General features: G+C 30.1%; 2 protein-coding genes across 7 annotated transcripts in view; one reads left to right on the plus strand and one right to left on the minus strand.

The window, feature by feature from the left end:
- Positions 1 to 19,253, plus strand: part of LOC106470581 (SCY1-like protein 2) — a 37,391-nt gene extending 18,138 nt beyond the window's left edge. For 2 of the 3 annotated variants that reach the window (XM_022399191.1, XM_013931144.2), the window contains 7 exons: positions 344 to 466; positions 7,004 to 7,250; positions 9,275 to 9,393; positions 11,146 to 11,246; positions 13,368 to 13,458; positions 14,084 to 14,212; positions 16,671 to 19,253. In XM_022399191.1, the coding sequence (XP_022254899.1) occupies positions 344 to 466; positions 7,004 to 7,250; positions 9,275 to 9,393; positions 11,146 to 11,246; positions 13,368 to 13,458; positions 14,084 to 14,212; positions 16,671 to 17,369 (1,509 nt within the window). In that variant the 3' untranslated portion in view covers positions 17,370 to 19,253. The remainder of the gene's footprint in view (positions 1 to 343; positions 467 to 7,003; positions 7,251 to 9,274; positions 9,394 to 11,145; positions 11,247 to 13,367; positions 13,459 to 14,083; positions 14,213 to 16,670) is intronic. The other variant, XM_022399192.1, reaches the window with a different exon arrangement.
- A 1,484-nt stretch (positions 19,254 to 20,737) lies between these two features.
- LOC106470580 (twinkle protein, mitochondrial-like) overlaps positions 20,738 to 24,662 on the minus strand; it is a 33,567-nt gene continuing 29,642 nt past the window's right edge. For all 4 annotated transcript variants that reach the window (XM_022399194.1, XM_022399195.1, XM_013931143.2 and 1 more), the window contains 3 exons: positions 23,461 to 23,652; positions 22,261 to 22,389; positions 20,738 to 21,111 (listed from right to left, as the gene is read on the minus strand). In XM_022399194.1, the coding sequence (XP_022254902.1) occupies positions 20,953 to 21,111; positions 22,261 to 22,389; positions 23,461 to 23,652 (480 nt within the window). In that variant the 3' untranslated portion in view covers positions 20,738 to 20,952. The remainder of the gene's footprint in view (positions 21,112 to 22,260; positions 22,390 to 23,460; positions 23,653 to 24,662) is intronic.

The raw sequence follows: 24,662 nt of genomic DNA on the forward strand, positions 1-24,662 counted from the left end.
AAGAGTTTTTTATTTACATGATCTTATCTTGATATTGCTTTACTTTTCAAAATGAACTGTGCAAGTAAATTACTTGTTTTATTCTTATTTTAACTTCCAGGAGTTAAAATATGTAATGGATATTAGACATTTTATCGACACTTTTTTTATGCTTTGAGCAGAAACTTATTTTTATCAAGCCTTTTTTATTTTATTATAACAGATGCTTTATCAAATATCTTGGAACTCTAAAACTGAACTGTACTTTTTGGATTTTAAATGGCAAGAAAAAGAGAACTGTATAATGCTTTCATGCTTATTGGAACTTTAAGAAGTGGGTTATACTTTAAATTTTTTTTTTCAGATTCTTCTGATATTTATGCAGAAAATGGAACTTCTGCTTACTAAATGTCCTCCTGAAGATATTAGGAATCACGTTTTACCCATGGTTTATCGTTCATTGGAGTCAGATGCTCAGCAAATACAGGTTAATAGAAGTGTGACCTGTTTCAGTATAACAGTGCATGTAGACTAGAGGAACAGTTTGTACTTCTTTATGAGTGCTATTCCATTCTAAAGTAGTTTGAATAAATCATGAAATTTTTACAACAAAACTAAAACATATAGATATAGACTTTTAAAATTTTTTGTTATATACAGGTTCTGTTAATTATTTGGTCAAAAATATTACTTTTCAGCAGGGGGTGTTAAAGGAAAATCAGGAAAAAGATGCATAAAAATGGTTTTTATGGCATTTTTTTGTTAAAACCAGGCACCCATCATAGGTCAACTCTACATAGGATAGGGATTAAAGTGAGGGTGAATACCACTCTGGTATTTGACATTTAAGGTAATTTTCAAGTTCATTCAGGTCAGAAAAGGTGAATTGCTGAACTCTTGATTGATGAAATAGAAAAGAAGGAAATGAAAATCCTAAAAAATATAAAAGGCATATTTTAAAGCTTTTAATTTTTTTTATGTTTGCATTCAAGACTTGACTGTTGCATTCTGTTTGAAATCAACATTGTACAATCTTTTTCTTTAGGCAGTACTCAATGTTGTAAAAGTAGGCATTCTGTGTATTTTGTCATTGTATTGTTTTAGAGAAATAATAATAATTTGGTAAATCATGAGTGTCGTAATACACGCACACATTATCATTGCATAATGTGAGGTTTCAGAGCTGTTTTTCTTATGAAGGTTTTATTGAAACACGAAGTCTATGAAAATTTGTTTTATTTTTTGTATCATATTCAATAATGCTGGAAGTCAGGTCTTGAGAAAAACATGAAATCAAAGTTTATTGTTAAAGTTTAGCGGGATTTTAAGACTGAAATAGAAATGTTTTATATTGAAAATGATTGGGTGTTTAAGAAATTATTTGTCTAACGTTTATTTAAATATGTGTGCAGTACCAGTGTACTTCAAACCCTATTTAATTCTCCCCTTCCTGCAGTACCATTGTACAACATAATCATCATTCTTTAGAATTGTTGTGTGTGGATAGGGACAGTCAGTCTTTGACTTTCTGGTTTAGTCTTGTGGAAGTTTATAAGCTTGTCATAGCAAAAAGAAAAGTCCTTGAATTGTGAATCAGAAAAATAAAATTCAAAGAATTCCCTACCTACATCCACTAAATCTTTTAGATGGCTACTGCCATTCATTTTGTCTAACTCTTGAGATTTTTGTTCAAATATTGATGGAATCAATGCCTTTATTGATCTTTTGTACTCCTTACAGGAAGCTTTCTTAAAACCTAATGATGTTTTGTCCACATGTCACTTGGCAATGGTACAGAAAGACGGTATGCATTAGACATGCTTACAGATGTGTGACAACACTATTAAGTCAGTATTCATATGCCATTTTGGGATTATGTTGATGTAAACAGAAAGGAGTAGAATCATGGAGCACCCACACTTTTCAACTCTGGGGCCCTGAAATACTTTCAAATCCCAATTCAGATTTTACTGTGATCTGTCTATCTGTCTGTTTTGTCTTCTACCATCCTTTTCTATGATGGTGAATGACAGTCCACATAATAGTGATTATTTTTCTACCATTTTGAGCAAGAGTGGCAGGAGTAAATACCTTCTGATTCATGTGCCACGTTGAAAACTATTAAAGGCTGATTAATTTACTTTTACTGCTTTATTAGAATATGATCCTGTCTTGTTGGACAACAGTCTGTTAATGAGTCTGTTGAGGCTATGACTGATTACACTGACCATGCATCACTACTTACTGTACTTAAAACCTCAACTAATTTTCATTTGTAGCAATAACTATGGTGGATCCTTGAGTGTACATAAAGCCTGTCAAGCCCAGAAAATGGGTTTTGGCTATCTTCAGTAAGTATCTCACTTGTGTAAACCTCATTGAACTGAAGGCTAGAGTCCAGGCCTGATGCAACAGATAGCAAATGGACTCATTATGAAGTTCACTTCTAGATTCTATTTTTTTTACCAATTAAAAAACCGTTTGGAATAACCAATTCCCTTTAGAAGTGTTTTTCTCATTCTTCTGATAGTTTTTAACTTTTTCAAGAAATACAACAACTGAAGTTTGATAGTAATGCACACTGTGCTAGTTTTAATGTTGAATCATTGTATACAAATATACTGTTGGAAGAGACCATACAGCTGAGTGAAAATTTGATTCATGATGATGTTTCCAATAATAAGTCTTTCTAAATGTAATCAACTTTTCAGTTAAAGAATCTCATTTTCATCTTAATGGAAAGCTTTATGATTGATGGTGTTGACATGGGTTTGAGATTGTTGCCATTTTTGGCTAATTTATTTTTATATTTCTATAAAAAACTGGTTAAAAAATTGCCCTCAACATTTTAAACTGACTACTATCATAGGTATGGTAATGAGTTCTGGTCAAGCTTCCCAATTTTTCCAATATTTGAACAGTAGACACAAAAGTATAAAACTTACAGATTATAGACTTTCTTTTTTGGATACTTCATTAATAATAATAATGGTTACTTCAAATGTGAAGTTTACCATGAAAATATATCTCCAAGCTTTTATTTTCATTGTGCAAGCTTTAATCCTAATTTGTATTTTAAATTTGATTAAAATATTGTTTCATCATTCTTATAAAGTATCTAGTATATATGAAGTATTACATAAAGAATTCAATAATATTAAAGACTTTTTTGTGAAGGAATGACTTCACTATTTTTTCTATTGATAAAATATTTTCTATTTATTTAAATAAACAAAGTGTTAGTATACCAGACACATTAGGAGTACTTAAGTATCTTGTAGTTATCAGTTTACCATATTTAAGTAAATATTATTTACCTGTTAAAAATCACTAACTGTAAAAGCTTGTTCTCTTTGTTACTCTGTCGAGAATGCTTTCATACTCCTTTTATGGTAATGCTCAACAATATAGCACTTAGCAACAAAACTATCACCTAATTGTTCTTATGCCAACTATGGTGTTTATGTTGAATGCTCAATATTCATGTTGATTTGTTAGGTAGGTTTGTTTATTATTCTTTATTTTTTGATAACTTTGGTGATATAACAGCAAAATAGTTTAATTCAGAAGTTTATGACATTAAGTTGTAGCCAAAAGCAAAATAAAATTTACCAAGTAGTATTTCAGCTAAGCCTTACATTATGTTTATGTATTAAATTAGACTACAAATAGGCCTACTATTACTAATGTTATAGAGTCAGTGTTTAAAAAGTTTTAAGTGGTGAATAAATATTAATTAATAAATATCCTTTTGGCATTTTAACACAAATATTATCTACTTGGCCTTAAAACATTATTACTACCAAATATCTTTTATCCTTTGTATAGTTGAAAGAGTTGAAAATTTGTGTTGCAATGGCTGCACTGTTTTCTGCTTCCTGACTTAGAATACAGTGAATAGGCTCAAGAGTGCTATTTAAGTCTATTTCAGAGTGCACATGTACTTCTGTTCAAGATAATATTTCATTTTTCTATGTAGTTTTTACTAAAAATGTGAGGATTAAAGAATAACTTTGAAACTGATGAAAGAAGTGAAGATTAGATGCATTTTGGAGATAGACAAATGTTTTAGTTAAGTTCTATAAATTTGTTAATCCTTCAACAACGGTTTACTGTGATTTTTGAGAGGCTTTTATACTAGTCAGTTAAATAATATTAGAAGGGTGTATCCACAGATACAGTTGTGAAGTTTGTTTAAATCTAATTGTTGCCACTGTTTTTATTTTGTCCTTGCTGTCAACAAGACTCCATCAGTTCTACTAAAAGGAAATTTATAATGCAAATGAATAAGCATGTTAACCTAAGATTCCCTATTAAGTTTAGTGTACTTTAACATGCCGTATGAGAATCTGTTGTTGTTGTCCAGTCTAACTGGTTTAAGATTTTAACAAGAGCCAATGAGAAATAAAGCCTCTGAATAAAATAGAGCTTGCTCATTCGCATGCTGAGGCCTGAGATCAATATTAAAAATTTTGCTAGTAAATTGCTTTTACTTTTATTCCACTATAACTTTTTACCGACATGTGGTTTCTTCTTGAATGTAACCAGGCTATGTGGATTGAGATTTGTCTGTTCATTTGAAGCACTTGCTATATCTTATACTCTAACTATCCTACCATAGCTTGTTACCAAACTAGCTTGTAGTTTCTCCTTGAGTTACCTTAAGAAGTCTAATAACCTTGATTGGAAATATCAGTTTTTTTTAGATATTGTTTGTGCTGCTTCTCCATCAAACATATGGTTGGTTCCAAATTAGGTGACTAAACTGGCTTAGCCATGACTTATCACAATTATGTAGTTGTACACATGATACTAAGACTTTTTTTCACTGCAGAATTAAATACAATCTTAGTAGCTTTGGGTTACAAAGATGATAAGCAGTACAGTCACTGTACAGATAACCATTTAGCTTATTACTGGATTTGGAATCGCTTAGTGTTAGTCCACATTTTTTTTTCTTTCCTTCACAAGAAACTGGATTAGTTATTACTTCATTGGTTGTCAAGCGTTGCTTAAGTTCTAGCCATGTTGGAATTTATTGGGATGAATTTTTTGATGTAACAGCCAAATTAACCTGCCCTTTCACAGTTGAGCCCTATGCTTGTTCCTTATGTACATTTTAAAGTACTGTTAGAAAGAAGCTTCATACTTGTTGACATAAGCTTTAGGATGAGAATTGAATGAATGAGTTTGATCAGATTATATATGTTGTGAAATATTAGCTGTCTAGTTTGTGCACATTTCATGAGGAAAAAATTGTTTTAAAGGGGTTCCATGTTGATATCTTTTATTGGGGAACGATCACCTATATTTTTTTATGTTGCTCTTGATGATCAGTGATAGCACTACCTTATATATATTTATTTGCATTTTGTTTATTTTATATTGGACAGCATCATTGGGAATGATGATGATGTGCTTGACTAGACAATGTTTTTACATTTCTACAAGCCATTGGCTTGTGTACTATTTAATTTTTTATCAGATGCATGTACCATTTACTGTTGTTTTTTGCTATCACTATAATTTTTTTACTTTCTTTATCTTTTCTTTGGTACATATGACATTAGTTGCCTTCTTTCATAAATGATAAATCAAATTAATAAAGAATTATTTTTTGAGTTCATTAAAAATGTTAAAGATGAGAATTACATCTGACTGCTCATTCTGAAGGATATTGATGACCAAATAATTATTAGTATTTTTATTTTGTATTGGTCATACCTATACATCTACTATTACATACAGGTGCAATATGTATGCTTCTAAGTTTAAATAATGTTTTACAAGTTCTTTGCATTTTTTTTATTAGAGTAATTACTGATTTATATGTTAAATTAATTTTAATAACTTGGCAGGATTGATATTTTTTTATGTAAAAACACAAATAGAATAATTTTTTCTCTTCATTATCAAATAATATCAAATATTCTTCTTCTACACTGCATAAAACAGATAATGGACATTCTCAACTTATTGTAACAAGGACAAGACAGAATTAGTCATGTGGTTTGAAATGTAAATAATTTATCATTTGGTGCATACTGTATATAGTAATCTTATACACTTCAGACTCGTTTGTTATTTTGAAGCAAGTAATAGAGATGTTTTATTCAGGCAGATGATTAGTGGTTAGCTAGTCATAATAAGCTGTTGCAAATTAATTTTATACGTCTCATTAGCAAAATATAGAACCAAATTCATACTAATCTTACAGTTGCTTGAAATTTGACAAGACAGACCATCCATGATAGAGGTTGTTCATTGTAGCTCACTAAAATCATAGACTTTTGGCTCAAAAACCTGAGAGTTGCAACTAGATGCCTAATTAAAGGCCAGCCTATTTGCTAAATGCCCAATGAGGTACAAAAGCAAGCCTACTTGCAATCTTCTCCTGTTCTAGACATTGTAGTAATGATGTCAGATATATCATTCAGTTCCGTAAATCTGAATAAGGTAAAAAGTTAGAACTGTAACTACATTTTTTTAAGTACTAATTGAACAAACTGCCAAATTCCAACAAGTCAAATTACCTTGGCAAAGCTTATGGTTTGACCAGCTGTTGAACATTTACTTTAGCTAATGCTTAACTAATATTTAATTCCTAAAAGTTATTTCACTGAATTATAATTAAATTTTGAACATTAAAATAGTTAAAAGAAGTGATCACTTTATTACTATAACCATATAACTCCAAAACAAATAGTTCCATAAGAAGATGGAGAATATTATCTTAGTTGAAGGTGTAGGAAGTATGGGTTGTAAGTTGTTCACAGTTTGAATGTGTTGTGTTGAGCCATGAAAAGTAAACTTGAGATTTTAGTGACTAACCATAAGGTTATTTAAAAAGTATTCTCATTGAAAAGAACATTTGGTTAGTTGTTTTTTCATATAAAGATGTCTGTTAAATGACTGCTCTCAAAACTATGCGAAATGAAAATAAAGTGGTCAAATGGGTAGAAGAAGCTTCATTGTCAACTAATGAATAACTGAATTGAAAAATGATTATTTTTTTGATTTTCAGGAACTATGTCTGAATGTTATACCAAATTTTGCTGGTCTAATTGAGTATTCAGCTATGAAGAATGCTCTTATACCTCATATCAAGAAGCTGTGCTTAACAACAAGTTATCTATCAGTACGAGTGAATTGTCTTGTGTGTTTAGGAAAACTTTTGGAACACTTGGATAAATGGCTAGTTCTGGATGATATCTTGCCTGTGCTTCCTCAGATCCCTTCCAAAGAACCAGCTGTTTTGATGGGCATATTAGGTATGACAAACAGTGAACTTCTGTCTTGTCTTATGGTTAAAATATTGCCTGATCATTACACTGAATAAACCAGCTGTCTTCTAACTTAACAGTTTAGTATAAAAGTTATCATTAGATTAAACTATAATAATCTAAAAACTTTTATTGAATACAGCTAAGAAGGAAGTTCCAATTTTTTTATCTATGTAGTTCTATTTTTGGGATACAAAAAGACTCGCCATGTTATCAGAAATTATCAAATGTTATTTAGGTAGAAGACATACAAAATCTTAAGTTGCTTTTTGATTTTCTGTAAATAGCTAAGGAAATCTTTATAAGTAATTTCTTTTTCCATAGGCATGTATTGGAGGTAATTTTTCAAATTCAGCACAGCATAAGTTTTACAGTTTTTAAATAAAATTGATAAAAATTACAGTTAACAAACTTCACTGAAACAGTTGTTGTTCAAGTAAATGATGACATAAATATCATCTCAACCATTCCTACATCTGTTATATCCCAGCTGATCTGCTTAGCTCACTCTGACATTAGGCAAAATGCCTTATTTACACTAAATATAACAGGCACAGTGTGGTTGAACATATTACATTCTTCTTTAATGAAGTTTATATCATTAAATGTTGCTAGCTGTAGATTAATAGAAGAGAGATAGCATTGGTGTTGATTCTTCATGAAAATGAAAGAAAAAAAAAGACATTGCTGGTATCATTTATATCTGTTACTAGTTCTGGCAGTTTCATTCTATGATCTCATTGGAATATGCCTAACCTTTTTCTTTTTTGTTGTACATCTTAGAGGTTTTCATGTGTAAAACTTCTTGTTGATACATCAACACACAATCTTTGTTTCTTCTTATTCAGAATCATTTGAACTTACTACAACATGGATAGTTATGTAGTAATGTGGCTAGTACAGGATTTCATAGTAACAGGTTGATTTCCTGTTTTCATGATTTCTTGTTATAGAGATCAAAAAGTGACAATTTACTTGAAGAGGAGGGGTGGCTGTTCATGGAAGGTGCTCTTTTTTTATCCATAACATTTTAATTGAAACTTTGGTTTTAATTTTGTTTCTATTAATTTCTTAACATACACACACATACTTTATGTTAAAAACTAAAACTTTCTGGAACATTTGGATAAGTGGCTGATTGGTTGTGGATGATGTTAGTGTTTCTTCAGCTCTCCTGCTCAGTTTAATAGTTTGAGTGAATGCTTTTTGCTGCTTCTGAGGTTCAAATTTAAAGTTGACATGGGTTAAGATTTTATAGTAATTATGGTGTAAGTTTGGTATGTTAGGCTTCTGAGAAAATCCTAAGTTTTCAATCATCTTAAAATGCTGTAGTTGTTTTGCTTACATTGTTCCTTGGAAGGCTTACTTCTGTTTACCTTTACTATTTGTTAGGATTTTATAGTAATATGTGGGTCAAATATGATTTCATAGTAACATTTAGTTAAGGTTTTGTTGTAATGTGACTAGGATATAATTTCATTGTTACATGTGGTTTTGTAGTACCATATTATTAAGATTTTGCTGTATTGTGGCAAGGCTAAAATTTCATAGTATCATCTGGTTAATGTTTTTTTTATTAATGTGGCTGAGATAGGAGTTAATAGTAACATGTTGTTATGATTTTCTTATAATGTGGCTGAGATAGGAGTTAATAGTAACGTGTTGTTATGATTTTCTTGTAATGTGGCCGAGATAGGAGTTAATAGTAACGTGTTGTTACGATTTTCTTGTAATGTGGCTGAGATAGGAGTTAATAGTAACGTGTTGTTACGATTTTCTTGTAATGTGGCTGAGATAGGATTTCATAGTAACGTGGTTAAGGTTTTATACTTGTCTTCAAACAGTTTTTGATGAGACATGCATCCTTGTTTCCTCATAACATGTCAACATTTATCTACAAAACTCATATTTAGCTAGAAACTTACAGATTTAACTGTTTTTTTATTATATTGGAGTATCATATGTGAAACTTTTCAGTAAATATGAAATTTGTTTGTTAATTTTTTATTCAGGCATCTATAAACTGGCAATGACACACAAAAAGCTTGGAATAACAAAGGATGTGATGGCAACCAAAGTGATACCCTTTCTTATGCCCCTTACTATTGAGAATGGATTAACACTAAATCAGGTTGTGGTTTCTTCTACAGTATTTAAAATTTGTATATAACTTGTTTTTCATAAATACTAAAAGGCATCACATTTACAGGCAAATAGAAAATTTATCTGGAATATATTGTAGTTTGATTCAAAGAAATTAAAAATTTAATGTAATAATAAATGCTTTTCTGTAGTAAATATTTGCTGTTTGTGTATGGTGTTTATTTCTAGAATATTATTTTGTAAACTATGATTAAAGTGCAGGGTAATCATAGAGAAAGGTTATTATAAGAAATAGTCTGAATATTTTTGTTTTTGAAAACAAGATTCTACATTAATTACAAGGTAGCACTATGGATACTTAGCTTCATCTTCCACACAGTTCCCAAAAAATTCATAGATTTTTAGTGGAAATGTTTTAAAATTTCACAAACTTGTTTTTGATATTTGATTTGATTACCACTATTATAGATTAATTTTATGCATAATACCTTCATAAAGTGTTTATAAATTTATTTTATTAGAAGTTACAGCTTTTACAGTAAGTAAGATTTGTATTTAAAACAGGTATGACGTTTCGATCATGGGTGCAATCATTCTCAAGTACAAAAGTTTTGTTTGCGATTTGACTCTATTATTGCTTTCCTGCAGAGGTCTTCAAGGCTGGTTTTTAAATGTAACACTGGGATGGTTGGAAGAGTTACTGCATAGTGAAAACCTTTACTTAGGGTTGTGGTTTGAAATTCACTAAGTTGAAGTTTGCTAGGTTCTCCTGTTCTCAAGTGGATCTATCTGGTGTAACTCTGCAGTTAAATTAGTTCACCAGGATATATAACAGTCGATCTGTAATCAACACGTGGATCAAATTTCCTGTTCTCAAGTGGATCTATCTGGTGTAACTCTGCAGTTAAATTAGTTCACCAGGATATATAACAATCGATCTGTAATCAACACGTGGATCGAATTTCCTGTTCTCAAGTGTATCTATCTGGTGTAACTCTGCAGTTAAATTAGTTCACCAGGATATATAACAGTCGATCTGTAATCAACACGTGGATCGAATTTCCTGTTCTCAAGTGGATCTATCTGGTGTAACTCTGCAGTTAATATAGTTCACCAAGATATATAACAGTCAAGCTGCTGGTTTATTCTCTACCCATCTGAAAAATCAACTTCATTTTAATTGAAAGTTATAACAATGTACCTCAGCAAATGATTGAACATGTATGATACATTAGGCACTAATTTATAGTTTTATATTACTTACAATATTTTTACTGTCTTTTAATACACTGACATGTGTATGCCATTTTATACAGCAAACATTGTAATGTGTGTGTGTTATATTCTTACAAAAACACCTGACTATGATGAAAGACAAGTGATTGGCTAGTGTGAACTTTTCTGTGTGAGTGTGTAAATAAGAATTTATGTTTCCATTCCTTGAAGTTGCATGAAAACTTTTGGTTTGGCATGCACATTCCTTACAAACATAGTAACTTCTATGCCATTGTTGCTGATATTCACAGAACATGAGGGTGCGTGTGAAAGTAAACAATCTTGGATGAGATTAGTTTTGTCTGGTAATTAAGCTGATTGTACAATAATTATGTAAGTATGTTCTTATAACCATTCAAACTTTTGAGAATTCCCAAGTTTCCAGTCTGCTTAAAAGGCTCTAGCTATTTTACCTTGAAGGGTTTTGTCATGTAATGTTTGATATTATCTTAGTGTTTAGGCTTACATTTAGCAACTGGTGTAATGTTAACTGTTCTTCCTTTAGTTTAATGCTATTATATCAGTGGTCAAAGATATGATCAACAAAGTTGAGACTGAACATCGTGGAAAATTGGAACAGCTGAATTCTATTCGTCAGGAACAAAGGTATTTGACTTTGTCTTCTTTCTGTATTGTCAAAAATTTATCTTGATATAAGGAAAATCTTCTGTTTTAAAGGTAAGATACATGTTATCTTGTAAATATTATTGATTATGATTTACTTTTAATAATGTTGTTTTGTTAAAGCTATAAAAAGTGTGATTAATATTGAAACAAAAATATTTCAAAATATATTATTAAATAACCTTCTTGATTTGTAAAAGTTATTTTATATTGTTTATTAATCTCAGTCAATTAATTATTTTTAGAGGGTTCAGAAAACATTACTTTGGCTATGTTTATTGTGTTTATAGAAAACAGTGTTGTGTAAGAATCTATCTCGAGTAGATAAAAGTTTATCTTGACTTAATAAATATCTTTTCCAAAAGTGAAAAACATTCTTGACATTGATACTACATTGGTTCATTATGAGTTTTTTTATATTAAGAAAATCTGTACTGTTGGTTTACATGAAACTTTTGAGTGTTTCCCTGTTACAGTTGGAATAATATTAATCCACATTTTTTATTATTACCCTTACGTATTTTTTAAAGTGTTTTTTGAAAGATGTTAAAATTTTGTGACTGTATGTTTGTATTTGACTAATTGAATCTGAAAATTGACTTTTAAATGCTTTGTTTCATTACTGTCAAGCTGGCCTATTTGTCAATTTTTGAGTCTTTATACAAAGCACCATAATCATTGGTTTAAGATTTATTTAACTTAAATATAATGTTTTAATTACAACATACAAGGCTAAAGTAACACTTTTTTTTTAAATCAGACATTGTAGTGTAACTGTGTCACATTTGCAACAAGAAAATTTGTATTATTGGGAGAAGGAGATGTAAATACCAAAGCATAATTTATTAAGTTGTTCTACTCACAATTGATCCTCTTTCTTATTGGTCTAGTTTTTCACAGTTGAAAAATCTGAATTTCACCCATATATATATATATATATATATCAAGTTTAGAATATATCTATATTAAGGTATTCGATTACGAGGAACCCACTTTGAGACTAATAATGGCTGGAGACGGCTTGAATGGGTAATGAAGAAAAACTTTAATACAACAGCAAATGTACAACGTTTCTAACATTACCCATTCAAGCCGTCTCCAGCCATTACTATATTAAGGTATATTTGAATAACTTTTCTAAATTTTTCATTTAGGTGTTCTGTATATGGTGATGACATTAATCAGATGTCTAAAGGCCATAAACATGAACTAACCATTTTGCTTGTATAAAGTATGCCCCTCAGTGGTTCAACAGAGAGTCTGAAAGCTTATAATGCTAAAAACCAGGTTTTGATGCCTGTGTTGGGCAGAGCACAGATAGTTCATTGTGTTAAGTTTACATATGGCAACAGATATCTCATAGAAGGTTTTTCAATTAGTTTCTGTGTCTAAATCCACCCCTTGGTGTGGGCAAGCCCATTTCAAAGGGTGACACAGATGCTTGTACAAATTGGTATGAGCTGAAGGTTTATCTTACTTGGTGACTTAGAGAATCCATGGATTATGTGTACCATACTGACTTAAAAGTGTGGTATAATAGAACTAGTGCTATCCTTGTGTCATGCAGGTGTTTGAAAAACATCTTTAGGTCCAACAGTCAGTTAGAGTACAAACAGTTAAGAGCTTGGTAAATACTTGTTTAGTATCTAAAGATTGTTTATTTTTCTTTAACTCTGTGTTTTTGATTATTTTAATGCATAGAATTTCTTTAATTTGCTGTGATGTGGAAACTTTGGGACCTGTTGGATGTCAGTGTGCTTGAACATGAAAGACACTCTTAAGTATATGAAATAAGAAATAAAATAGTCAGTGTAAAATTAAGTAAGTAAGTAAGTTAATCCTTTTCATGCTGGTGCTTAACTCCATTTTTCTGTGGTATAAGAGATGAGAATGATGACACATTTCCCCTGGATAAGATGCTAGTCCATTGCTGGTTAAACCCCTGCTACCTTTACACCTACCAGTGTAAAATTAAGTAGCCATTATTTAAATGGGGCTTGTTTAATAGTAAAGAAGATTAGTATATAATCAAGTATTTGTATATTTTTTGTGATGTGGGTATTTTTCTGTTAGGAATAATGCACATTTTGTTTGTCATATAAGTTCCACACTGGAGATGACTCAGGTTCATCCTATTAAACAAGGAGAAATATTTTCAGACCTGGATTCTAACAAAAGTAAAGATGCAAACTCAGTAAGTTCCTTCATATCAATGCAGTCCTGAAAATCTAGATTATATGTAGTGAGTCACTTTTTTATCTTAGTATTATGCACCTTTGAAGGGTATGGATGAAATTGGTCATCTTATGTAAAAAACTATTTCTTGTGTATTCTTTTACATAAAAAAAGTAAGTTGTGATTAATTGTGTTTATCACATCTAAGAAAACTTATCCCTTCCTCTGTTATGACAAGATCCCACTTATAAGGACAAGTACATCTCTAGATACCTTTAATAAATAATTATTGTAGTGAAGTTGTTGGATAAGAAAAGAACTAGAATGTATTGTCATTTACATGCTGTTTTATAACTTGGTAATAAAAAGTTGTACTTTTTGTACATAATAAGCTTAATTCATAAGAAAAAAAAGATGGATAAACTAGAATATGAAAGTAAGTAAAGTGAGCTTTAAGTTTGTTTTTATTCAGAAAGGAGGACTTTTGTTTTCTTCATTTTAAATTTGAGGTAAAGATGGCAGCAATTTCGTTGTAGGCAAATTCACAGTGACAGGTGGATGCAGTCTGCTTTTCAATTAACGTCACTAACTGAAAACAACATTTTTGTCATCATTTTATAACATTTTGTTTATTTTTTGTATAGCTGGGAGATATGTTTCAAGGCTTAGGTCTTGACAGTTATGTGAACAAAAGTCCAGCAAGCAAAGCTTCTGTTACAAGCCAGTTCTCTTCTGTTTCCACAACAGCTTCCAATACTAGTCAGCTAAGAAAGGTAGAGAAGCTGCTTTAAAAATATTTTTTTTCTTTCATTTCAGTAATTAAAACTTTGAATGGCTGTAACTCAACTATAACCACTATGAATGTGAGTTTTTTTAAAGCTAAATAATTAAGATTTAGAAACTTACTTTGAATATTTTATTATTCCAATTAAAACTGTAAATAATATTTATTCATTCTTCTTCTTGCATGGTGCTGCAAGGGCTTACAGCATAATATCTATAGCTATGATAAATATGGAAAAATGAACTATGCTTTCACTTTTATATTATAGGTTTCCTTCCCTATCATTCCAGAAAAATCAAAGTAGTGAATGTTTAAAAAGCCTGGAATTTATCCCAAATAGGTGTGGGATACTAGAGTCCTGTAAAGTTTGTGCTGCATATCAAGATGAATAAGTCATGCTACTCAGAGCAGTAGGCCTAAAATATGTTTCTATAAGTGATTTTTGAATGGTACTAAAAGATGAATGAATATAATATTACAAAGGATTCTACTGTTACACAACTTGTTTTAGTAGCTTTGAAACTATATAACAAAATCTGCAATATTATAACAAAAGAACTGAAAAGAAATTCCACACAGGAAATGAACACTACTGCAACAGTGAAGGGGTTAAAGCTGTTTCTTTTTAACATCAAAATTATGTGAATAAAAATTATAATTTTTTGAGGTTTTTATAAATATACTCCTTAACTCTATCGCTTCGGGTTTTCCTATGGTCAGGGGTCAAAGGGTATGTCATCACGTTTGTAGACTTACATTCAAAATTTTATTGAACTACTATTTTATGAATGTATGTCAAGAAGTTTGGTATCAAATTGTAGATTATAATTCAAATTTTAGTATTAAAAAATTCCTAAATATCCATTTTTGTGTCACGTAGTATGTTGAATGCAGCTTTGGTTCAAATTAGATGTTTGTGATGACCAAATGCAAAGTATATAGTTTCTTATAAATTAGAAACTTAAATTACCAATATTGAAAAGCTAGAATATAAAATAAGAACCTCCTATCTTTTCTATTTGTTGAGATAACACTATATTTACCTAGTCAAACACAGTGGCCCCTGCCCACCTCTTCCATTTTTGGAAATACTTGCTTACGTACACCCACTTCACTCTATCATGTGTTTATAACCAATCAAAAGCTCAGAATTCCCCCACATGGTCTTCTCAGCCAGTAGGTGGGAATTTTCTAAGATTATTTCTTTTGTCTCCATTATTGGAAGGAAGGAGTAAGTGAAAATGTTGTTTTTCAAACAACATTTTTTTAAACCCAGTTTAATTAGTAAGCCTGATAAATTACAGTGGAATTCTGTGATATCGGTTGAGTAATTTATAATTTTTTGCTATTTCAAATGCATATATAAAACCTAAAAAAAAAGTTATTTTGTTTTACATCCTCCATGTGTGAAATTTAGCAAGGCTTAGCATGCAAAGTACGGCAGGTGAGTACAAACTTCTTTACAATTGTAAGTAGTAGCAACCATTGTTTTCTTTATTTACTGTTCTATGTTTTGAGAAAAATAACTGAAATTTAAAAATTTATTTGTAAATAGTTATAATATATTTAAATATACACATACATACATATGCAATGTATTAGTTTTACAAAATACTGGTCCACTAGAACAAAGCCAAGACAGGTCACTTTGTAAAGGCCAGTTTTATACTACTGGATATGGTAACATGAGTGCATGTACACTGCATCATTTCAACTTAGTACTTTTAGTCAGACATAGCTGAAAGGTCAATAAAATAAAAATAATAAATATATATAGATAGGTGTTTAATGTTATATATTAAGCTATTTAGATGAAACATTTTTGGTTTCATGTTATAATTTGTAGTCATTCTAGAATGAAAAAAAAAGCATAATTTATATCTATTTCCTAATTTTTATGGTGGTTACAAGGTCAGTCAAATCGACCAAACCCATACAGATACAATAATGAAAATAACAGATAAGATATAAAAATTTTTCTAAAAAAAACGTTTGATAATTATATGGAGGTTATAGAGATTTTGTATGTGAACTTTGACAATTTTCTGATGCATAAAAGTATTTTTAATCTTAAAATCAAAATTACTTTGTATGTTGGATAATCAAAAAAATGCATGAGCAAATCATTACTTAAAAAAAATTTTAAAACCTAATTAACAAATCTGATATCTTGTATACTAAAACCTTGTAATGTTTATTGAAAAGTTTGTGAAGATACACTTACTGTATTAAAAGTTATAGCCTGAAAACTATAACAAGCACAAAATGGTTACAAGGTCAGTCCTTAGGACTGAGCCCATAGTTAGAGTTAATGCATTTTACCAAAATAAGTGTTTCCCTATAATGATTTTTTTCCCCTTTGTTGCTGTGTTGAATAATTTATTAAAGTAACCATCACCTATCCAGTTTTCATATATCTTTAAACTGGTCCTCCATGTGTATTTCAGGTTGAATTAAGCTTGGAGGAAAAGCAGCAATTGGCACAGCAACAAGAACAACAGCTCCGGTTCAAGATGCAGGCTCCCATAATACCAGAAAACAAGCCATTATCAACATCTAATCCAGCTAAACCACGAAATTTGACTAATTCTTTGCTTGATACTAATCTTACTAGTCTTGGCCTTAGCCCTGGGTCTACAGGGCCTCTTCAGTTGTCTTCATCTCAAAATTCTCTCTCCCCTTTAGCACAGTCTAGCACTGGACTGATGTCTAATGCTATCAACCAAACATCTTTCAGGGGACATACTAACACAAACACTCTAAATTCATGGCCAGCTTTTTCACAGCCTTTGCTTGGTGCACAGGCTACAACTTTTCAACCACAGAGTTCAAACCTTTCTTCTTTAGACAACTTGCTTATACCTGGCATTAGTTCAAGCAGGCTAAAACCTCCTTTGAATCAGATCTCATCAGGGCCTCAGTCGTTACCTGTTAGTGTCTTTCCTAGTTTCCAACCACAGAGAATGGCAGTCAATCAACCCTTAATATCACAGTCTCATCCATACAGCTTTCAGAGCACTGTAAGTTCTCAACCACATCAAGGAACAGGGAGCCAAAGTATTATGGGTACTAATATGCAACAAAAACAAATGTCATCAATTTCTCAGAGTTGTGCAAAAGACGAATTAGATGATTTTTTTTCTTGAATTATGAGATAATTGTATTTATGTGTGGCATTGTTAAATAAATATGGGGAATGATTCATTGAGGAATTACAAATAGTGATATCTTTTTCATATTTTACAAATTGTTTAAGGTGATTGTAGTGATGATGATAATTGTCACATGGGGTTGGCAGTTTGAAATGATAAATATATCTAACAAGTTGTGTAAGTAAACCTTAATATATGGAGTATGATCAAACAGGATATAAAGGTAAGAGTATTTTTCAACTGTTCTGAACGTGATAAAATGTTCAATTCTTTTACCCCTCTCCATTGCTTTTTTTTTCCCTGGTAATATTTACTCTTTAACAATTATGAACAAAGCACCTAACTTCTTAAACATACAGTAAAAAAATAACATTACATGTTTTTATACAGTGTATCTCGCCAATAATTAAGAGAAAAGTTGTTCAGTGATAAACATCAATTCTTTGCTGTTTTTATTAACTGATTCAAACTTTTGCTGGAATTTGTGGTTACTACTGAACCTGAAAATATATTGAGTGAAAAATTACTTGGATGTAAGCTATGCACATCTTTTTTTTTTTTATTTAATTACAAGATAAGAGATCTCTATTCATTATTTTTTAACTTGACGAAATAATACACTTGTTCAAACTTTTCCATCAAGTACAGTAATGTATACTCCTTTAATAAGCACACATAATCCTGTGACAACTTGTGGGAGGTTATGTATGATATTCAGTTCTAGACTGAATCCTTACCAAATCAGAATGAATGTACAGTACAGTAACAAAACCTTGGGATTAGTTAATGCTTGAAGCCTAATTTTACTAAACTGCTAATATTTTACAACAGTGATACCAGTTATTTTTGATGAAATTGTAGCTGCTAGGATTAAGCTATAGTGTCCCCTACATGAGTTTAACATGAGAACCAGCGAGTGCAATGTATTTGTTGACATTTATACTCCTTGTATTAAAAATGAAAACAAGATGAGGTGAAAAACTTGGTTTTCATATGAATTTATATTGGTAAGGTGATATGTTGTTGAGAAATGTAAAGTTGTTTTATGTGAACATTTTAATAGAATTATTAACTGTGACACTGATGGCTTAAAATCAGAAATAATGATATTTTGTGCTTCTAGTTCTTTATTTTCTAGAAATTCTTGATTGACTGGTTAAATGGAATATAAAATGCAATAATAAGTTTGTCAAAGTTGCTTAAAAATATTAAAGTAGAGGCCATTTCTTCATTAGTCTAGAACTGTACATTACACACAACCCTTTGTTAACCTGGCGTCAGTAAATTTTGTGTGGTTCTCGTATGAGTGAAACTACAAAACTTAAGCAGTGCCTTCATTCTCCAAAATATTCTCTGTTTCCTAAGCCATTGATTTTTTTTTTTTGGAGGATAGGAGGAGCATCCAGATTGTGGAGTTTATTAGAACTCTAATTAATAAAGTAATCAAACTGAACATTCCATTGGTTCGATTGTTTCAATCTTTCAGTTCACTATTGATCAACTTGTATAATTTTTTTTCTGAAGTAGTAATATAATGGAAACGTTTTTACATAAAACTCTTGATATTATAAGGTATTTAATTTTGTTTTAAGTATAAAATTTTAGTGCTACTGAAACATTCCACTTCAGATATCTTTGTTATAATTAAAAATAGCTTCAAAAAAGATAATTAGAAATTGTGATTTTCATAAAACATCTGCTATGAAATTAACCTTTGATTATTTTAAGTGTTCTAGTCGTCTTTGTAGTTAGTATGTAAAATGATAATACAAGCAAATACTGAATAAGATGCATGTTGAATTTTACAATAAAATTGTGAGAAATAAAAATACAAGAATGTAAGGACTGATTAATTTATATTCTATAAGATGGTTCAAAGCCTTAATGTATACATAAAAAATAAGTACAATATATTTTTAAAAATTTCTCTTAAAATTTATGTTAAACCTGAAAAAAGTATTAGAAATGTTTAACAAATACAAACCGTGTAATTTATTATGAAATCTTTTAAATATTAGCTACCGAGCAAAAAATAGATGTTATGTAATAAGTAAAGAGAATACACAGTGGTAAACTAAAACCTTTAGGAAGCTTTAGATTTTTCTTTGTACCTTTTCACTCAGTCTCTAATTTCAAATGAAAAAAAAAATTGTGTAAAACCATGAACATAATACATGGAAAGCAGGTAAGATCCCAGAAGTAATAATGTATTTTTATGAAAATAGCCTTCCTTCACCAGTTAACCCTGATGAACTTCTTTGTGCTTAAGATACTGGGTTACTAATAGTTAGATATTTACATAGTTGTTATGCTCTTTCTTAATAAACAATTTTATAGCACACAGAATTGTGTAGTTAAGTGGGCTTTGATTAATGCAAATAAAGGAAATTCATAACAAAATTACAAGGAAGTATAAGGCTATATACTGATAAGTGTTGTTCTATTTTTTGGTAAAGAATGTGGAGTAACTGAGCTAATAATGATTACAAGTACAAACCAAGTAAGAGATTGGTCATTCTTATGTCATGGTTTGTTTCACTTTCTTGTATTTATCTATTGCTTAACTTATATCACACTTTGTTTGCTTATGTATTAAGTGCAATATTACAGTATGAAACATAATAAAACCCAGTGAAGCAGCTCGTTTTATTTGTGTTGTAGTCTAAAAATCTATGATGCATATCTGTAGAACTAAAAACCTTTAGTGTTTTATGTCTTGAAACACTAATATCAGGTACACAATTTAGTATTTGTTTTTAACCTACACATTGTAGATGTGAATACTTAAAAAATTTAGTCTTTTAAATTTTTATATTTTTTTTTTAGTGTTAAGATTTATAAGATATACAATTATTAGAATCAATGTTTTGGCAGAAATATGATACACATATGCTTGTAAACAAATATTTAAGAACTCAAAATGCTTATTACTTGAATTTGGGGAACATCATCTTTCTATTACATAAAATGATTACTTTTTGTTTAAAAGACATGTTAATCTTGTATTTAATAGTATCTATGATTTGTGACAAATTGTAGGCTCTTAACCTCCACACAATATAAAAGAAATGTTAGGGCAAGTGAAATGGTTTATATGACCCTCAGGAACATATTTGCATGAAAATTGGTATATTGTAAATATTAGTTAAAAATTTTCATACTCACAATAATTAGTAAGGGATCATTTAACACAAATAGCTATGTTTTGGCTGTCCAAGTTTTTTGTGTAGAAAATGACAATATGTAAACCAGTTATTCAAAAACACAATGTATGTACTTCTTTGTAGTTACTTATTGTGGTCTTAAATTCAGTACTATCATATCGTTTTAAATTAACTCTGTTGGATTGAAACAACTATATATTGATGGAGAAAATGACAGAACTTATATTCAAAGCTTTCGTAAATCAAAATTTTACAAACAAGATAAAAAAGTTGCACTTATGTGTAAGAACATTTTTCTTTTAAGCTTATCAGAATTTGTAAATCAAAAACAATGATTTTGTTCTACATCTCATATTGGTAAGAATGACAGACACAATTTTTTAAAATATAACAGTCTAAAAAATATCAAAATATCAGCCTGGTGTATCCTCTTGTCTTTCTTCACTGTCTTTACTATCACTAGCACCAGATGGTGTTTTTTTCTGCCTTTTCCTCACAAAAAAGCTCAAAGTTTCTTTATCAAATTCTAGAGGCATTATTCCAATATCACCATCAAATCTGTTCTTGGTCACCTAAAGAAAAAATTAATAAAATTTATATATTTAAGTTGGTGTTTGTTGAGATCTATCAATTCTGAATATTAAAAGAAAAATTATAATAAAGTACTACACACTCAAAACAAGAACAACTCTGAATCTTGCTTCCATATTGTACTCCTTGATCAGACATGGCAGTAGGTGGTTACAACCATACACTTTATTCTGGGCTTGGGGTATTCCCCACAATATGCCTGATTAAATTTAATATAGGGCTTAATTTGAATACTGTTATAAGAACATTGAGAAAATGCAAAGATAATTGGGGAAAAAAAGGCTGGCAGGTGAGGATGTACTCTGGAACTGCCTGAAATAGACTTTCTATAACTTAGCTGGGGAGCCTTTTTCTCAGTATACAAAAAACCGGATGTACAAATGGTGTTGAAAGGAAAGAAAGAAACTGACTTGAGACTGCATTTAATAATATTTACCTTGATTACATAGTAAGAATTATAGAAAGTAAAAAATAATAAAATTCGTAAATCAATATATCATAATGAATGACTATTCAAATAACTGAAACTGAAATTACTATAACATTGCCATCTCATACCATTTTTTATGCTTTGACACACTTACAATTCAGGGTAATCTTTTCAAAATCCATCTTATATAAGGCAATAAACATTAGATATTTGTTCTTCTGACATTTTTGCTGTCAGGTAATTCATTATAAGTTTTGTTTTAGTAAAACATCTTTCAGTTCCTGCTCCAAACTTGCAAAAATACAAGCATTGAATATTCTTTTTTATGCTTATGAGCAAAGCTGTACAATAGACTATTGCCCTGTGACCACTAAGCCACTAGAGGGCAGTTTTTTATTTTTTATATTGTCATATAAATTAGATGATACTTACATCTTTTCCTCCGGCAAAGGTTTCATCACTCAGGGAGAAAAATTAATTATGTGTATTACCTTCATGTTAAAGCTTTGTTACTGAACCATTCCAAGTTTTTATGTAGTAAACATGATAATGAAGTGAAAGTTTATATAGCAGATCTTTCTAAAACCATTGTGGTGTATGAATAGGTTGTTTTGAAAGTTAAACCACAACCAAACTGTCAAGACATTTGCACATACACTTGTTCACATTCTATAATCACAGCCTACAAATGTATCAATACCTGAATATATTTGCGACCACGTAATGTACTCAGTCTTTTATCCTGTAAGATCAGAATGTTGTCAGCTTCTTGACTAGCTTTGGCTCCTCCAAAAATGGAACTGTTGTTTAACTCATCAGTTTCTCGTTCCTAAAAGAAAACTTGTTACTTTGTGACTCACACATTAACAACTATATGTATGCCAATTTCTTTCTTTGCCTATTTTGAATATAAAAAACAAAAGTGTATTTATAATCATGTATCTTCAATTTTTGTCAGAGTTTTAAATGTATCTTTAAAATTTGGAAATTTTTATTCTACAGTTATTATTTATTCTTATAAGTACTGATTACCATTGTTTATTGAATGTTTTTAACCCTCAAGTTACTGACTTTTTTTCATACTATTCATATATTGCATCATATTGAGTCATTTTATATTTTTGCCTGAAACAACACCGACTAAAAATAAATTAGAACTGGTTCACTTTCTATTTCAAATACACAGAAGACCCTTGTAGTAATTAATGGGATTAATCTCAATGTTGATGATATTTTTGTTTACATTTTTTGGTGTGACTCATTATGCTATGAAAGACCCACAAGCACTCTGGTCATAAATAGTATAGAAAAATGTATTTATAAATCTGATGGGATCTACATGGATCACATTAGTAATTCTAATTTTACAGAATTTCTTGAAGTATTTACTTTAGAAAAATTATTAATATTTATTAAGAGTTTACAGAATTGACACCAAAAATGTATTCAAATGTATTAAATTACTTCTCAAAGAAGAACAGTAATGCACAAAAGCATTTGTTACTACAAACACTTTCAACATTTTGTAGTGATTAAGAAAAATGTACTCATTTGAGAAACAAATTAATGTTGACTATTATATATATTTGTATTTCCCTGTAATTTTTAAACCATCATGTCCAGCTCTAAAAGAACATTATTAACAATTTTAAAGTCACCATCTGCATGTATAAGCTAACTAGACATAAATTAACTTGATCTTTGTAACTTACACCACACTATTAAATTTCCAAGACATTGGAATAACTTTAATTATGATTTATAAAGCACCCTGTGTGATTCCAGATTAAAAACTTGACTTGTAGGACTTTAAGACAAACCTTTATAAAGTTGCAAGTACAGTCCTAAGGATATGAACTGTATAGTATGAATATTTTCAATAATAAAAAGAAATAACTACCTTTCTGGGGTGCATGACTAAAGTTACATGGCAGTTGCATTGGGTGGCAAACTTTCGAAAACATGCAACAAGAAGGTCTTGTCGCCAAAATCTGTCCAGTCGAGTGTTGTCTTCACTAGTGCCTAGCATGAATTGCACATTATCTACGATAACATGTTGAATATCATGGACATACACAGCATGAGACATGGCCTAGTGAACAAAATGTTTTCAGAAATCAGTTTTTCAACAGAAAATAGCCAATGATATAACTGGAAAACTCTGTAATAGTTTTAAAATAATATTCATACAAGTGGACCACTGCAAAAATATTAATTTTTTTCTTTCTAAAAATATATAGAAGATTATAGTTTCACAGTCCAAGATATAGTTAAATATAATAATAATAAATGTGAGTTTCTATACCCTCTGTAAAATTTCCACAAAGAAAGCCATTACTTTGTACATGATGACAGAATTCACCATTAATGTTCTGATAATGAAGTCTGAATTCTTCCTCACACATCAAAATTGCTACAAAAATACATTATATTTCCTACAAATACTGTAAGGAATAATTATGGTAATATAATAGATTAAAGATTTTGCAGCAATGTTATTTGTTATAAATTTAGGTTTTTAACACCTTTAAATTTATATAGCTTACAGGGTTTTGGGATATTTTGAGCAAAAATCAGGATTTTAATGGTTTCACTGATGATATTATGTCTTTTTTTTTTTAAAGTTAGTAATATAAAAATTAATAAATTCAGAAGGTTAGAAACCACTAGAAAAGCTACAGATCTTTCATTGATAATTATCACAATCATGAGAGACAAACAAGCAACATTGTATGTCTAAAGTGCTTTGTCTAACATCTTGTACTTTATTTAACATCACACAGCTTTACTATATCATGACACCAGAAATTAAAATGTTATGAATATTAAATATGTAATATTATTAAATTTTGTGAAAGATAATAAAAGGGCAGCACAATTTAAGTTTGGGTGGTATTGAAAAGTCTACTTGTGGAAGAGAGAGACACAGCAGCTGTCTTTTTAGATTATTATTAATGGCGTCAAAATTGCCGCTTTACTTAAAAATCAATTTAGACATTACTAATCTATGCAGGTGATTAAGTTCATGATAAAGATAAGTAACAAATCTTGCATGCACACACTCATACATAAAAAACAACAACTAATATCCAACTACTTAGA

The sequence above is a fragment of the Limulus polyphemus genome, unplaced genomic scaffold (genome assembly GCF_000517525.1).
Source record: "Limulus polyphemus unplaced genomic scaffold, Limulus_polyphemus-2.1.2 Scaffold4098, whole genome shotgun sequence".
Taxonomy (NCBI): domain Eukaryota; kingdom Metazoa; phylum Arthropoda; class Merostomata; order Xiphosura; family Limulidae; genus Limulus; species Limulus polyphemus.